This window comes from Rutidosis leptorrhynchoides, chromosome 6 (genome assembly GCF_046630445.1).
Source record: "Rutidosis leptorrhynchoides isolate AG116_Rl617_1_P2 chromosome 6, CSIRO_AGI_Rlap_v1, whole genome shotgun sequence".
NCBI classification, from domain to species: domain Eukaryota; kingdom Viridiplantae; phylum Streptophyta; class Magnoliopsida; order Asterales; family Asteraceae; genus Rutidosis; species Rutidosis leptorrhynchoides.
In genome coordinates, this window is record NC_092338.1 from 161,781,721 (window position 1) to 161,800,155 (window position 18,435).

The following is an 18,435-nucleotide window of genomic DNA, read 5'->3' on the forward strand; positions in this document are numbered from 1 at the left end:
AAATCTCATTTGATATTATAAACATTGGGTTAACAACATTTAACAAGATCGTTAACCTAAAGGTTTCAAAACAACACTTACATGTAACGACTAACGATGACTTAACGACTCAGTTAAAATGTATATACATGTAGTGTTTTAATATGTATTTATACACTTTTTAAAGACTTCAATACACTTATCAAAATACTTCTACTTAACAAAAATGCTTACAATTACATCCTCGTTCAGTTTCATCAACAATTCTACTCGTATGCACCCGTATTCGTACTCGTACAATACACAGCTTTTAGATGTATGTACTATTGGTATATACACTTCAATGATCAGCTCTTAGCAGCCCATGTGAGTCATCTAACACATGTGGGAACCATCATTTGGCAACTAGCATGAAATATCTCATAAAATTACAAAAATATGAGTAATCATTCATGACTTATTTACATGAAAACAAAATTACATATCCTTTATATCTAATCCATACACCAACGACCAAAAACACCTACAAACACTTTCATTCTTCAATTTTCTTCATATAATTGATCTCTCTCAAGTTCTATCTTCAAGTTCTAAGTGTTCTTCATATATTCTACAAGTTCTAGTTACATAAAATCAAGAATACTTTCAAGTTTGCTAGCTCACTTCCAATCTTGTAAGGTGATCATCCAACCTCAAGAAATCTTTGTTTCTTACAGTAGGTTATCATTCTAATACAAGGTAATAATCATATTCAAACTTTGGTTCAATTTCTATAACTATAACAATCTTATTTCAAGTGATGATCTTACTTGAACTTGTTTTCGTGTCATGATTCTGCTTCAAGAACTTCGAGCCATCCAAGGATCCGTTGAAAATTGGTAACAAATCTATTCCAACCATAACTTAATCAACTTGTATTGTATATTATGTAATCTTGAGATAACATAGACACGTATACAATGTTTCAACCTATCATGTCGACACATCTATATATATTTCGGAACAACCATAGACACTCTATATGTGAATGTTGGAGTTAGCTATACAGGGTTGAGGTTGATTCCAAAATATATATAGTTTGAGTTGTGATCAATACTGAGATACGTATACACTGGGTCGTGGATTGATTCAAAATAATATTTATCGATTTATTTCTGTACATCTAACTGTGGACAACTAGTTGTAGGTTACTAACGAGGACAGCTGACTTAATAAACTTAAAACATCAAAATATATTAAAAGTGTTGTAAATATATTTTGAACATACTTTGATATATATATATATGTATATATTGTTATAGGTTCGTGAATCAACCAGTGGCCAAGTCTTACTTCCCGACGAAGTAAAAATCTGTGAAAGTGAGTTATAGTCCCACTTTTAAAATCTAATATTTTTGGGATGAGAATACATGCAGGTTTTATAAATGATTTACAAAATAGACACATTACGTGAAACTACATTCTATGGTTGAATTATCGAAATCGAATATGCCCCTTTTTATTAAGTCTTGTAATCTAAGAATTAGGGAACAGACACCCTAATTGACGCGAATCCTAAAGATAGATCTATTGGGCCTAACAAACCCCATCCAAAGTACCGGATGCTTTAGTACTTCGAAATTTATATCATATCCGAAGGGTGTCCCGGAATGATGGGGATATTCTTATATATGCATCTTGTTAATGTCGGTTACCAGGTGTTCACCATATGAATAATTTTTATCTCTATGTATGGGATGTGTATTGAAATATAAAATCTTGTGGTCTATTATTATGATTTGATATATATAGGTTAAACCTATAACTCACCAACATTTTTGTTGACGTTTTAAGCATGTTTATTCTCAGGTGATTATTAAGAGCTTCCGCTGTCGCATACTTAAATAAGGACGAAATTTGGAGTCCGTGCTTGTATGATATTGTGTAAAAACTGCATTCAAGAAATTTATTTTGTTGTAACATATTTGTATTGTAAACCATTATGTAATGGTCGTGTGTAAACAGGATATTTTTAGATTATCATTATTTGATAATCTACGTAAAGCTTTTAAACCTTTATTGATGAAATAAAGGTTATGGTTTGTTTTAAAATGAATGCAGTCTTTGAAAAACGTCTCATATAGAGGTCAAAACCTCGCAACGAAATCAATTAATATGGAACGTTTTTAATCAATAAGAACGGGACATTTCAACCTGGGCTACTGGAAAGTTGATTTACAGTTAGTTCGTTTCGATTAGATAATTTTCCGTTTAGACCTCGTCTTAATCCGAGTTACGGCTTAGGATCTATGGCCTTCCGAAAGTCAATACTCCTTTGTAACGTTGTGCTGAAAATTCGGACCTACTCGCACTTAAACCGTCGCCACGGTCAAACTAAGACGAGTTTGAGTCTGGAAATTGGTCAGCAACTAGAGGACTTCCATACGGAGCCATGGCCACTAATTTTGTGTCTTTTCGATTTACGTAGAGGTCGTAGCAGCTGATCGAAGTCAGCCTATTGTTTAGACCACTATACTTGATTAACTTACTTAGCTTTTATGATGATGAATGATGATGATGATGATGACACTAAACTTATTTTATGCACTATTAGAATTTATAAAGACAACCTACTGACCTAGTAACCTTTGATTTAGGTTGTCGACCTTTCGGACCGACTTACTACTTGCACACTTTCGTATCAACTTGTATTGCTTATTCACTGTGAGTTATAGCATCCCTTTTTACTTTAATTATTTTGGGACTGAGAATACATGCGCTTTTTACGTTTTACATACTAGGCACGAGTACTTAAACTTGATATGTGTGTGGGTTATACAACGGCATAAACATTCCCCGTAGCACGGTAACGTTTAGTCATTGGTTTTTGAACCGGTGAACGCGAATCTTAGATATGGATCCATAGGGTTTGACATCCCCACTCGGGCTAGTCACGCTAGCATTTAACGGGTGTTTAATACTTCGTGAACATACGCACTCGCCAAGTGTACTTTCAGGGGGTTATAAACGTTAAGTCTAGTAACCGGGTGCCCACGGTTATACATATACTTTTCATACTGTTTTGTTACACTGAAATCTCGTGGCCTACCTTACGTTACTGTTACAACTTAAACTATAGCTCACCAACCTTCGTGTTGACTTTTAAGCGTGTATTTCTTAGGTGCCTAGAGGTTTCTTGCTTCCGCTGTTAGATTTGCTGTCTTGCTGTTAAGGACATGCTGTATTAGTTATCCGCTGCATTACTAGAGATGTCTCATTCATGGAACTTTTCTTTTGCATTCGTAGTTTATGTTAATTTCAAACAATGGCTTTGTAACGACCTTAGGGTCAAATACTTATGTTTATGCTCCTATTCGTAGGATGCACGTTATCTTTTGTAAAACGCTGTCTTTTTATGAATGCAAACTGGTTTTCAAACAGCATATAGTGTTTGACCGTGTGAAGATCCTGTTGTTGACGAATCGTACACGATGGTTTTGTACGGGGCGTCAGAACTTCATTTGTTCCCGAAGTATCAGTTGATCCGAAACTGCCAAATCTCAAATCTTCAACACGATTAAATACTTGCGTATCTTTAACCCTAATATCTCCTGTAAGAGGTACAGTAGTGGCTTCCTTCCTCAAAACGTTTTCCTGAAAACCATTAACATCCAACGCCTCATTAACCATCTCAACGTGATGATTGAACAAGGGGAGTCCTGCCATAACTATGCGATTCGAAATAGCTAGTAGATCGTCTGGGAAAGCATCAATCAGCAAAAAAGCCAGATAAGGTGTCACATTAAACTCGTTAACCCAAGCGTAACACACTGAAAAATCTTCGTCTTCGAGATCCACTTCAGCCATGTCGTGAACATTCTTTGTTCTTGTCGTTTTATTAAAAGCAAACAGAGATCCGACATTACTAGTGTGCAAAGCAATTGACAACTGAATTCTAACCGTTATTAGTAGTTCAGTAGCTTAAATACTAGCTTAGTCAATGGTATAGGTAGCTTATAAAATTAGTGTGTGAAATCACTCATCTTCTCCCTATATCCTCTGTAAATCTTGAGATTGTAATAACAATTCATTTCAATTGTAATTTCAATCTTTGTAATCAATTTCGAAGCTGATTCTTCTTGCGAAGCTTCCTAGTTGTTTACTAGATTATTCTTCGATTCATTTGAATTCAAGAGAGATCATATCAATAAACACAGCCTTAATGAAAACCACTTGGCATGTTTGGCTCCAACACTGTTAAATGTAATTCTTTTCTAGCTTCTTGCTAGTTTTATATTTTTTTCTTCTGCAGTTAAAAAAAAAATGAAAACCACTTGGAGCGCAACAAGTTAGGCTCATCCCCTCCTCCGTCTCTACCGATGACAAGTCACTCCCACATAGGGATGGCAATGGATCGGATATGGATCAGGTGATGCCGTATCCATATCCATATTCATTTAGTTTTTGTGCATCCATATCCATATCCATTTAGTTTCACGTCATCCATCCATATTCATATCCAGTGAATTAAGCGGGTTAATGGATATCCAATGGATATTAAAAAAATGTTATAATATTTTCTAATGTGCGATTAAAATAAAAACGTAGTATTACAAAAATAAATATAATATAACATACTTAAATTCTATTCATAAAAATGTGTAATCATTGTCGAAGATATAACAAAATTTGTTAAATTTCATTATGAGTTTGAATACAAAATGTAAATCTTTGTAATAGTAAATATGTAAGCATATATCTATATTTATGTATTTGTATATATATTTCGGGTAGTAATAGATATATCCATGGATGAAACTTTCATCCATGTCCATGTCCATATCCATATTCGTATCCATATCCATTTAGATTCATTCATATCCATCACGAAGCGGGTGGATCGGGTGAATATCCACCGGATCGGGTGGCCATTGCCATCCCTACTCTACTCCCACAAGCTGGATCCGTCAGAGTAATTTTGCCACCCACGCGCCGGATCTCGTTCAGTTTTTTTTTTTTTTTTCCCCTCTTGTTTATTTATTTATCAGTTGATGGGTTAAGTAGTTTGATAAACAGGTTTTGAAATTGGAGAAACGAGTTTTGAATTTTGGAGAAGAGGCTTTTAATAAGCTTTAAAAAGAGAGCTTTTCCTTTTTATTTCTGTTTCGACAGAAGTGTCATCTATTATATTTGTGAATGTAGAAAATGTTCAGATTAACATACCTCACTCTCTTTCTGTGTCTGTCAATCAGTATAAGTAGGTGACCTAGGTCACAAACTCTTATTCCAGCAGACCAAATGCTGTTGATAAAGTGAGATTCGGTACTTTCACAAAGTCTAACTAACACGACTACTATATTGTCACACTTCAATTAACAAACGACGAGAGTAAGGGAACTTGCATAAGAATATGCCTTCCTTCAATGTCACGAGACATTTAAATTTACCATTAACAACGACAACATTTCACATCAATCTCCTAAATAAATACAATATGTACTTGCGAACGTTTGCAACAACAATCTACTATTACAATTTATCTGTCAACAGCTCTCAATATAGTAAGTAAAGTAGTAAAAAGATTGATGATATCCAGGTACAGAGCCACTGAAGCCCAGATATACTCGTCGTATGTGTATCGTTTGATCAGATTATCAGTGTCATAAACAATGTAGCCACAAAAGACTATAGCAGCAAGACCAGCATATATCATCACTGAAATCTTCCCCAATGGAAAAAACATCTGCACAAATGAATATCAAGAATATTAGAACCAAAAGCACTTGTGTCAGCAAAATGGCTGGGTCGGGTTAGTTAATAGCTCAAATAGGTCAAATGGGTAAATTTGGTACAGTATCAGAAATATCGGCCGCCTGTCTGATACCAAAAAGCAATCCGAAAAATTGCCACTTCTACACGGAGGGTTAACGAACCTGAATGAATGAGAAGACAATAAGCACCATGATAGCACCAAACAAGAAGGGTCCCAAGAAATTAAAGTCATAACCCCTCTTTGCAGCCCAAAACGTGAATAACGTAAGACTAACCACCACCACAGCCGTTAAAATAACAGCTTCCAAAATGACCTTCCCTGCAAAAACATTATAACGGTTCAGCAACTCATTCTGAAATTACCTTGAAAGGATAAATTACAACTCCACTATGTAACTTTTTGATAAAGGAACAACTAACTCCAAGCCTACCAAACAGCCAAAAGACATAACCCTTGAAAGATGGACTAAAATCTTAGGGCCCGTTTGGCTCACGGAATCTGATGGGATTCCGGCGGAATTGGCATTCAATTTAGACACGCATCATGTCTAAATTCAATGCCAATTCGAGCCAAACAGGGCCTTAGCATATTTTCTTCTAAATTGCACTATAAACGCAGTATGATACAACAAACATGAACAGATCTCCATCATTCCATATGTTTACCACCAATCCACATATATAAACTCAAACACACGCGACAATCAAATCTCCAATTCGTTGAAAGTGATAACTATATATCTAAGCATTTGCTAATATCATATGCCATAACAAAACTAATTTCAATTCATAAACAATACCATTCATGATCATCCTAAAGTTTACATATAAACTATAAAGTATATAATTATAACTATGTAATTGAAAGTCTGTAACTATAACATATTTTAAGTAATTTCGATTTAAATAGAAGTAACTTACCACTAGTGAAGGCACAAGTCAAACCAATAGCAAAAGCAAGAGCTACCGTGAAAATCCCAAGTAACACGTAATTAACAGGATGCCGTTGATAATAACAAGACAACGGACACAAAGCTGCACAATCAATTAATTTAATTAATCACTCAATAAAAATATATATTCATTAAAAATATAAAAATAAAAAATAAAAGAAAATGATTTGATTCATACTGATGAAGGGAGTAATGATGATAAGAATATAACAAGCCAAACCGCCTCTAGTAGTTGTGAGGAAAGTAACGATCGGATGATAAGACACGACAGCGGCACCAACGACGGCGGTAAGAAGTAACTGTATGGCGACGATCGAGTATATTTTACGAATGAAGGACCACCGTAGATCAGGTGACTCCATCATCGTAGGATACAGAGGTTCACTTGTTCCTGATTCAACATCGGGTTTTGAGAATGTTCGATTCCACATTTTTGAGGTAATTTTGGGTGAATTAGGGTTTTGAATGTTTGTGTTTATGCAATTTACTGGTCAATATAAGGAGGAAACAATATAAAGAAAGAGGGTAGGTAGATAAGGATGACGCGCGAAGGTTCTCGGCTGCGTATTTCGCCGCCATTGAAAACCAAGAGCGGTTTAAATTATGGGAACTGATCCGTACACCGCTAATTTTTAGCCGTACACCACTAAAATATTTTATTGGACCATTTTACCCTTCTTCATAAATATATTAATTCACACCTTTCTACTTTCCTAAAACCTAAATCCTTACACAAATCCACAGATTTCAATAAATTGTAATTTATTTATTGAATATAAGTTTCGGAGGGTTCAACGCCATTGTATCTTCTTCTTCTAAAATTCCATTACAACTTCTTCAATCATATAAATAATGGATACATAGGTATTCTATTAATCCCTAATTAACAACATCCATTTTTGTAACCCTCGTCAAATTCTTATCTATATTATTAACTAACTATTATTTTTCTAATTCTTTGTAATGGTTATGTTCAAACATGTTGATGTGATACCCATATTAATCAATTTATCAATTGACGGCCATCTTTATTTTTTCCTAGCGAAAGTTTTTTTTTTTTCATCTCCAGCAATATGATAATAGTGTCTCCAAGTAGGTTATTTGATTTTAATAATAATTGTAGGTGATAAATTACAGTAGCTTAAGCGATTGACTCTGCTTACACGTGATACACTTCGATCTCTTTTTGTTAATTTGTTCACTGTTTATTTCTGTTTTCCTTTTTTCTAGAAAAGGGTTGAAATATCTACAGAAACGTTGTAAATTGATTTAATTAGGGGAAAGGGTAAAATGGTCAAAATAAATAAATTAGTGGTGTATGGCAAAAATTAAATGGTGTAAGGATCAACTCCCTTAAATTATACTTGGGAATGGGAATTGGGTCAGATCGGGTTGAAATAGGGTCAAACTAGAATTTGGTCTAAATGGGTCGGGTCAAAATAGGTTAGAATTTTTTAGCAGGAGAAACGGGTCGGGTCAGAATCATGTTGGGTCGGGTTGAGTCGAGTTGAGACCCATTTATTTATAGATCGTGACGGGTTGAGACCCAACAACGAGTAAACTTACGCTTAGTGAATCTAGTAGTTATTATATACCTATATCTAAAAGGCAAAGGTCAAATAAATAGTACTAGTCCTTTTTTCCACTTTTTGCAACCTTAACCTCTCAACTTTTATTAAAATACAAATCGCACCCCCACTTTATACTCTTATTAAAATACAAATCGCACCCCAACTTTATACGTATATTTTTTCCCAATCGCACCCCAACTTTATACGTATATTTTTTCCCAACTTTTATTAAAATACAAATCGCACCCCTACTTTATACTCTTATTAAAATAAAAATCGCACCTCCACTTTATACGTATATTTTTTCCCAAATTTCACAAACTTAACCCCCTAACTTTTATTAAAATACAAATCGAACCCCCACTTTACTAACTTTTTCTTTTTTACTAATATTCAATTTTCACAAACTTAACCCCCTAACTTTTATTAAAATAGAAATCGAACTCCCACTTTATACGTATTTTTTTTTCAAATTTCACAAACTTAACCCCCTAACTTTTATTAAAATACAAATCGAACCCCCACTTTACTAACTTTTTTTTTATAAATAAAACCCGAACGCTAAAAGAAGCAACTTTCACAAAAGGAACAACCCTTCAATGTTAGATGTCGAAAAAAATTCTAGGCCAAATGAATAGTACTATTCCTTTTTTCACTTTTCGCAAACTTAACCCCCAACTTTTATTAAAATACAAATCGCACCCCCACTTTATACTTTTATTAAAATACAAATCGCACCCCCACTTTATACGTATATTTTTTCCCAAATTTCACAAACTTAACCCCCTAACTTTTATTAAAATACAAATCGAACCCTCACTTTACTAACTTTTTTTTTTACTAATATTCAATTTTCACAAACTTAACCCCCTAACTTTTATTAAAATATAAATCGAACTCCCACTTTATACGTATATTTTTTTTCAAATTTCACAAACTTAACCCCCTAACTTTTATTAAAATACAAATCGAACCCCACTTTACTAACTTTTTTTTTTAAATAAAACCCGAACGCTAAAAGAAGCAACTTTCACAAAAGGAACAGCCCTTCAATGTTAGATGTCGAAAAAAATTCTTCTTTACAAAATAAATCAAGACTTTTTTTTAACTCGCATTCAAAACAGAGCCCCCGGCGCGAAGCGAGGGCTCCACAACTAGTTTATACTATTTAATAAATCTCAATGATGTTATAAAGAAATAATGATATTTAAATATAGAAAAAATCAAGAATAATATGAAAAATTCTAAATTTATCATTATGATATTATTAAAATTAAAATAATTAATTATATTTAAGAAAAATATTAACACGTTAATTGTATAATATATGAATCATTATGTACAAACTTATAATTTTTTTTTTAATTTTTTTTTTTTGAAAAGCACAATATGTATTATATAAACATGTATTTACAGTGAGTGGGCAGGAGAACAAATCTCATGGCCTGAATGGAACATCACGAAACCTATATACAATTTACATACAAGGACAAACGAAACAGAGAGTTTCTCGGATAAGTGAGACAAACGAAACTATTAACCCGGATCGATATTGTTGATTCTCGGAAGTCCCAAGTTGGATGGAATTAGCAACCATTCTAACCAATCCTTGTGGACTGATCATATACATAGCATTGTGTATGTATATTTTACTGGCTAAAAGCCAAAGGCAGAACTACGCGAATTATAAGGCAAAGCTATGCAATATTCGCTGAAAATAAGCACATCGGTTATGTTTTCGCATTAATACAAGACCGCGGTTTAATCCGCTGAGTTTCCGCGAATAGTTAGGTAACTTGCAGACCGCGGATATTTCGAATCCTATAAATAGGGAGCTTGGCCTCTCATTTAGGGGTTGTTGATTCTCTGCCATTTTGCCCAAGCCTTTGTAATTTTCACTTGTGATCTTGCCCAAGGGATTTTTACACCGCGCAAAGGTGAATTATGCTAATTAACAATCAAGACCGGGTCGGGGTGGTTGATCACTTGATAGTTAAAGTGAAAGACGATCATCGGACCCCAAAATAATCATCAAACATCCCATCCTCTATAATAATCTTATTGCACTCAATCCGTAATTAAGTAACATCATTAATTAAGGATTGATCAATTGGCGCCATCCGTGGGACACGTTTTACGAATTAAACTGAAATTTTTTTATTTTATGCCGTTAAACAATTAATTCGACGGTTTAATTTCAATCGTGTTTTTGTTGTGATGATTTGCAGGTGCATACATCTAAAATCGGCGGTGAATTGCTTGATTATTTAGAATAATGAGTAATATTGGAAATAATAGTGATGTAGTGGTCGCTGTGCGAGCGAATGCCCAAAAAAGAGGAAAAAAGCTAAAATCCGCTAAAATGTATCATAATTGTCAATTTGCGCCAATTAGTTTCCCGAAAATGCAGAGCGATGATTTCTCTGAAATGCCGATAGTTGTATCGTGCAAAATCGCGGAAGCTGACATCACAGTCATGAAAGTCCATGTCGATAACGGCAGTAGCGTCGATATTATTTACGAACAATGCTTTGCTCAATTGCCAGAAAGTATTAAAACAAACTTGCAAACAACCGCAGTTTCGCTAACCGGTTTTGCAGGAGAATCTTCATTACCTATAGGTGTTTTGCCATTAAACATCGAGTTAGCTGATGTTAATGATGACGCTTTGGTGCGACAAGCGCGATTAGATTTTAATGTTATGCGAGCCTCTTCTCGCTATAACATGCTGCTGGGAAGAACCGCTATAAGTAAATTTGGAATTGTCCCGTCCACAATTTATGGCATGATTAAGTTTCCAACATATAAGGGAGTCGCCACAATATGTTCAATGAGCATTATGCCTATTTGTGCGGCTGTTAACGTAAAAACCGCAGGGCAAGAACCTGTTGATGGTGCGGATGCTATGGAAATAATTAATCCCGCATATCCAGAGCAGAAAATCAAAGTAGGACGTAATGTTAGTGCGGATACTAGAAAACAAATTGTGTTATTACTTGTCCAGTATATGGATGTTTTTGCCTGGTGCGAAAACGATATGACTGGTGTTCCGCGTCATATTGCGGAACACAGGCTTAATGTGAATCCACCTCTAAAACCCGTATTGCAAAAGCGAAGGGGTATGGCCCCAGATCGCGTAAAATGGCTATGTGAAGAAGTAACAAAATTGGTGAGAGCCGGAATTTTACGCGAAGTCCAATACCAATCATGGATTGCGAATCCAGTATTGGTGAAAAAACCTGATGGTTCTTGGAGAATTTGTATTGATTACAAAGATTTGAATAAAGCGTGCCCCAAGGATAACTATCCGCTTCCAGAAATTGATCTAAAAGTGGAATCTTTACATGATTTCCCATATAAATGTTTTCTGGACGCGGCAAGAGGATATCATCAAATTCCTATGGCGCAAGAAGATGCAGATAAAACCGCATTTCATACCGGCAAAGGCATATATTGCTATATAATGATGCCTTTCGGTTTAATCAATGCGGGTGCGACATATCAACGGTTGATTGATACAGCGTTTGATCAACAAATAAGGCGTAATCTTGAAGCTTATGTAGATGATTTAGTCATCAAAAGCACGACGCAAGAGCGAATCATTGAAGATATGAACGAAACATTTAACAAGTTGCGAAAAATAAACATGAAGCTTAATCCGCTAAAATGTAGTTTTGGCGAAACGGAGGCGAAATTTTTGGGGTATCTTGTTACAGAACAGGGTATTCAAGCTAATCCAAAAAAGATCGCGCCTATAGAAAATATGACCGCGCCGAAAACGGTCAAAGAAGTGCAAAGTTTGACGGGAAAACTAGCCACATTAACGCGCTTCTTGTCTAAAGCTGCCGAAAGGCAGTTGCCATTTTTCAAAACCCTAAAAGGTTGCTTGAAGCAAAAGAATTTTGTTTGGTCTAGCGAAGCAGAATCTGCGTTTCAAGAGATGAAAAAGTTGTTAAAAACTTTGCCTACACTAACAGCGCCGGTTCATGGCGAAACTCTTTATCTTTATATCTCAGTAGCAAACGAAGCTTTTGACTCAGTTTTGATCGCGGAAAGAAACAAAATACAAAAGGCAGTGTATTTTGTTAGTAAAGCTCTTACGGGAAGTGAAATAAACTATGCGCCGATTGAAAAGTTTGTGTATGCGCTCATTTTAACAACGCGAAGGCTACGAAGATATTTTCAAGGGCATCCGGTGCATGTATTAACTAATCTGCCAATCAGACAAGTCTTAACAAAGCCAGAGATATCTGGTAGACTCGCATTATGGGCGGTAGAATTAGGTGCTTATCAAATATCTTACCTTCCGCGTAGCGCTGAAAAAGGACAAGTTATGGCGGATTATCTCGCTAAACTGTCTGGAGAGTTGGAGGTAATTAACGAGCGAACCGCACTAAAACCTGAACACGGCGAAACTTGGGATTTATTTACTGATGGTGCTTCGTGTGTAGAAGGTGCAGGTTGTAGTGACCCGAACTTTTCCATGTTTATATATATATTAAATGAAATTGTTATTTACATGATTAAGTGTTTCCAACATGTTAAGCAATCAAACTTGTTAAGACTTGATTAATTGAAATAGGTTTCATATAGACAATTGACCACCCAAGTTGATCGGTGATTCACGAACGTTAAAACTTGTAAAAACTATTCGATGACATATATATGGTTATATATATAGTTAACATGATTTTATTATAAGTATGTATATCATTAGGTATTTTAACAATGAGTTATATACATAAAAATGAGACTATTAATTTAAGAAACTCGAAAACGATATATACAACGATTATCGTTATAACAACGTCTTACTAGGTACATATGAATCATATTAAGATATTGATGCACTTGGTTAATTATGTTAAATGATAAGTAAATATATTATTAAGTGTATTAACAATGAATTACATATGTAAAAATAAGACTACTAACTTAATGATTTCGAAACGAGACATATATGTAACGATTATCGTTGTAACGACATTTAACTGTATATATATCATACTAAGATATATTATATATCATAATATCATGATAATATAACAATTTAACATCTCATTTGTTATAATAAACAATGGGTTAACAACATTCAACAAGATCGTTAACCTAAAGGTTTCAAAACAACGTTTACATGTAACGACTAACGATGACTTAACGACTCAGTTAAAATGTATATACATGTAGTGTTTTAATATGTATTCATACACTTTTGAAAGACTTCAAGACACTTATCAAAATACTTCTACTTAACAAAAATGCTTACAATTACATCCTCGTTCAGTTTCATCAACAATTCTACTCGTATGCACCCGTATTCGTACTCGTACAATACACAGCTTTTAGATGTATGTACTATTGGTATATATGTAACATCCCGCGTTTTTTCGTTAAATTTATTTTTAACACTATCTTTTTTTTTAAATAATACCTTTCGTTATTTAAATTCGTAGTTTCCGTTGACCAACGTTCTTAATTTTCCCGTTATTTAATTATAACATCACTCGTTTACTCGAGCGTTTTTAAAATATTCGTTTGGTTAATTCTCGCAGCCGCTTTCAAACTTGAGGGACCAATATTGCCAAGAGACCAAAGGTGTGACTAGTCAAATGGTCAACACCTTCCTCATCCATTCATTCATCCACCTTCTTCTTTCTTTCTTACTTTCTTTTTCTCTCAAGAACACAAACAAGAATTCATCATCTAAATTCGGTTTAGGGAGCTAGCAACAAAACAAATTACATATTTGGAATCCTCTCTTCATCCTCTACAATTTGATACCAATTTCATCTCGTTTGGGTAACTTTCTAAAAACTCTAGATTTCTCTAAATTCGTGTTTTTGACTTGAAATGGTGTTAGTTAGTGTCTATGGCTCGTGTATAACATGAATATATGATTTGTTTGCTCGATTTGTTGTTTTGAGTCACTAGTTTGAACATTTGAAATGGGTTTGCTTAATCTTGCATTTTGGAAGATTAAATGTTGTTTGATTGTTAAAGTTCATGTTTTAATTGTTTTACTAGTATCACTAGCTTCGTTTTGATGCGTAGGTTGATTAAGAAAACTTCAAAAACATGAATATTGATTTTTGTGGATTTTGGTTAGGGTTTGATAAACTTAAAACGAGCTTTTGATGTTTCGAATGCCATGAAATGTTATTAGTAAGTGTTTAGATGCAATGTATGCTTAATTACCTTCGAAACGGCATATCGTATGTGTAAATTGGATTCCCGAATCATAAAATACGTTTTACGAACTTGAAACTTTGAAAATAAACCTTTCTTGATCAATTGACGAGTTTTCGGTTATTGTAATTGATGTTTTTGCTTGTGAAAGGTAGTTAATTGTATTCCTTGTCAAAAGAGCTTTCCAATGATATAAGATGCGTATTTTAAGTGTTTACGGTTTGCGTTTTGTGCTAAATTGAATTTTGGATCAAGACTTGAACTTTTGAAACTGACCAGGCACCAGGCCACGCCCATTGTCGCGGCGCGGCCACCATATGTCGCGGCGCGACATTTGCCTTGTTCAGGGGCTGACCAACTTTGCACTTTTTCGTTTAATTCCAACTATGCTACGCACCTCCGATTAACATGTAACTTGGCCAACATGCTCATATATGACTTCTAAGCTTAGAAAAATAGTTTGGGACCCGACCCGAACGTGTTGACTTTTTTGTTGACTTTGACCAAGTTTGAATTTTAGTCAAACTTAACCAAACGTTTATGCAATCGTTCTAATCTTCTTTTATACTTGATTCTTGCATGAAACTTGACAACGTGATTCACATGCTATACTATTCGAGTCATAACGAGCCATAGGACTAATTGAACACATTTCGCCCGACCTTGTGTCGTAACTAGTTAATTGATACAACCTATTTGTTTAGGTCGAGGCTAGCGTTGTCCTTTGCGAACATTACTTGTTGAAGTACTTATTTACTCTTGCAATCAAAGGTGAGATCATAGTCCCACTTTTACACTTTTATACTTATATTTGGGATGAGAAAACATAAACGTTTCATTTTACAAAGTGAACACAAGTACGAAAATAAACATTCTACGTACGAGTTAGAACAAAAAGCCTCAATTCAATTATCATTAGTTACACTTGCAGGGTGTAAGCGAGAACTTATGTTGTGTGGCCATACGGGTTTGACAAACCCTCATTCGGACGGTTCGCTACCGTTAATCGGATGAAATATATTTTCGGGGATAAGTGTATGTTCTGACACTATATTAATGGGGTTTCGTGATAGTTAAGCCTTGATAATTGGGTGCTCGTGATATCAACTTTTAGAATGGTTTATTATTATTTCAACGTGACAACACTTGTGGTTCAACTTACTTACTCATTTACTTACTTACTAAACCTATGATTTCACCAACGTTTTCGTTGACAGATTCTCTATGTTTTTCTCAGGTCCTTGAACTTAAGTGATACATGCTTCAGCTCATACTTTTGATACTTGCTTGGAGTCAAGCATACATGCATACACTCTGATTTCTTGCTTGGGGTCAAGCATACATACATACATACGCTAGTGATAGCACCTTTGGATTCAAACTTTTGTCTACATACTTACGATATTTATAGCAACCGTGATTTTAAACTAATTATGTCGCAAGTTAATTCATTTATACTTTACAACTTTTGTAAACTTAGACGTGTTGTCGAATTGTTTTGTAAACTAAACTTTGTAAGTCTTGTACGTTTCAAATGAATGCGACATAATTTTGGTCAAACGAGTCTCATATAGGGACTATGACCACGCAACGGGACCTAAGTAGTCGGCGCCGTCAATGACGATTTGTCGGGGTCGCTACAATATACACTCCAATGATCAGCTATTAGCAGCCCATGTGAGTCACCTAACACATGTGGGAGCCATCATTTGGCAACTAGCATGAAATATGTCATAAAATTACAAAAATATGAGTAATCATTCATCACTTATTTACATGAAAACAAAATTACATATCCTTTATATCTAATCCATACACCAACGACCAAAAACACCTACAAACACTTTCATTCTTCAATTTTCTTCATATAATTGATCTCTCTCAAGTTCTATCTTCAAGTTCTAAGTGTTCTTCATAAATTCCAAAAGTTCTAGTTTCATAAAATCAAGAATACTTCCAAGATTGCAAGTTTACTTCCAAGTTTTATAAATCCATTCCAAGTAATCATCCAAGATCAAGAAACCTTTGTTACTTACAGTAGGTTATCTTTCTAATACAAGGTAATAATCATATTCAAACTTTAATTCAATTTCTATAACTATAACAATCTTATTTCGAGTGGAAATCTTACTTGAAATTGTTTTCGTGTCATGATTCTGCTTCAAGAACTTTCAAGCCATCCAAGGATCCTTTGAAGCTAGATCCATTTTTCTCATTTCCAGTAGGTTTATCCAAGGAACTTGAGGTAGTAATGATGTTCATAACATCATTCGATTCATACATATAAAGCTATCTTATTCGAAGGTTTAAACTTGTAATCACTAGAACATAGTTTAGTTAATTCTAAACTTGTTCGCAAATAAAAGTTAATCCTTCTAACTTGACTTTTAAAATCAACTAAACACATGTTCTATATCTATATGATATGCTAACTTAATGATTTAAAACCTGGAAACACGAAAAACACCGTAAAACCGGATTTACGCCGTCGTAGTAACACCGCGGGCTGTTTTGGGTTAGTTAATTAAAAACTATGAGAAACTTTGATTTAAAAGTTGTTATTCTGAGAAAATTATTTTTATTATGAACATGAAACTATATCCAAAAATTATGGTTAAACTCAAAGTGGAAGTATGTTTTCTAAAATGGTCATCTAGACGTCGTTCTTTCGACTGAAATGACTACCTTTACAAAAACGACTTGTAACTTATTTTTTCCACTATAAACCTATACTTTTTCTGTTTAGATTCATAAAATATAGTTCAATATGAAACTATAGCAATTTGATTCACTCAAAACGGATTTAAAATGAAGAAGTTATGGGTAAAACAAGATTGGATAATTTTTCTCATTTTAGCTACGTGAAAATTGGTAACAAATCTATTCCAACCATAACTTAATCAACTTGTATTGTATATTATGTAATCTTGAGATACCATAGACACGTATACAATGTTTCGACCTATCATGTCGACACATCTATATATATTTCGGAACAACCATAGACACTCTATATGTGAATGTTGGAGTTAGCTATACAGGGTTAAGGTTGATTCCAAAATATATATAGTTTGAGTTGTGATCAATACCGAGATACGTATACACTGGGTCGTGGATTGATTCAAGATAATATTTATCGATTTATTTCTGTATATCTAACTGTGGACAACTAGTTGTAGGTTACTAACGAGGACAGCTGACTTAATAAACTTAAAACATCAAAATATATTAAAAGTGTTGTAAATATATTTTGAACATACTTTGATATATATGTATATATTGTTATAGGTTCGTGAATCAACCAGTGGCCGAGTCTTACTTCCCGACGAAGTAAAAATCTGTGAAAGTGAGTTATAGTCCCACTTTTAAAATCTAATATTTTTGGGATGAGAATACATGCAGGTTTTATAAATGATTTACAAAATAGACACAAGTACGTGAAACTACATTCTATGGTTGAATTATCGAAATCGAATATGCCCCTTTTTATTACGTCTGGTAATCTAAGAATTAGGGAACAGACACCCTAATTGACGCGAATCCTAAAGATAGATCTATTGGGCCTAACAAACCCCATCCAAAGTACCGGATGCTTTAGTACTTCGAAATTTATATCATATCCGAAGGGTGTCCCGGAATGATGGGGATATTCTTATATATGCATCTTGTTAATGTCGGTTACCAGGTGTTCACCATATGAATGATTTTTATCTCTATGTATGGGATGTGTATTGAAATATGAAATCTTGTGGTCTATTGTTACGATTTGATATATATAGGTTAAACCTATAACTCACCAACATTTTTGTTGACGTTTAAAGCATGTTTATTCTCAGGTGAATACTAAGAGCTTCCGCTGTTGCATACTAAAATAAGGACAAGATTTGGAGTCCATGTTTGTATGATATTGTGTAAAAACTGCATTCAAGAAACTGATTTCGATGTAACATATTTGTAATGTAAACCATTATGTAATGGTCGTGTGTAAACAGGAT

The 18,435-nt window shown here is 34.3% G+C and overlaps 1 protein-coding gene across 1 annotated transcript; it reads right to left on the reverse strand.

The window, feature by feature from the left end:
* Window positions 1-5,311: 5,311 nt before the first annotated feature.
* On the reverse strand, window positions 5,312-7,225 carry LOC139852566 (protein LIFEGUARD 2-like). The gene is made up of 4 exons (XM_071841863.1): window positions 6,862-7,225; window positions 6,652-6,765; window positions 5,892-6,049; window positions 5,312-5,701 (listed from the first exon to the last, which is right to left on the reverse strand). Exons 1-4 carry the CDS (start codon window positions 7,112-7,114, stop codon window positions 5,495-5,497), a joined length of 732 nt encoding a protein of 243 aa, XP_071697964.1. The 5' UTR covers window positions 7,115-7,225; the 3' UTR covers window positions 5,312-5,494.
* Window positions 7,226-18,435: the final 11,210 nt, after the last annotated feature.

What these genes read in the sequence shown, in the direction of transcription:
- LOC139852566 (XM_071841863.1), bottom strand. Translation starts at nt 7,114, where the DNA reads ATGTGGAATCGAACATTCTCAAAACCCGATGTTGAATCAGGAACAAGT. An exon ending in CATCATTACTCCCTTCATCA is followed by an intron (nt 6,766 to 6,861) that starts GTATGAATCAAA and finishes TTGATTGTGCAG; the next exon opens with CTTTGTGTCCGTTGTCTTGT. An exon ending in GACTTGTGCCTTCACTAGTG is followed by an intron (nt 6,050 to 6,651) that starts GTAAGTTACTTC and finishes ATGTTTTTGCAG; the next exon opens with GGAAGGTCATTTTGGAAGCT.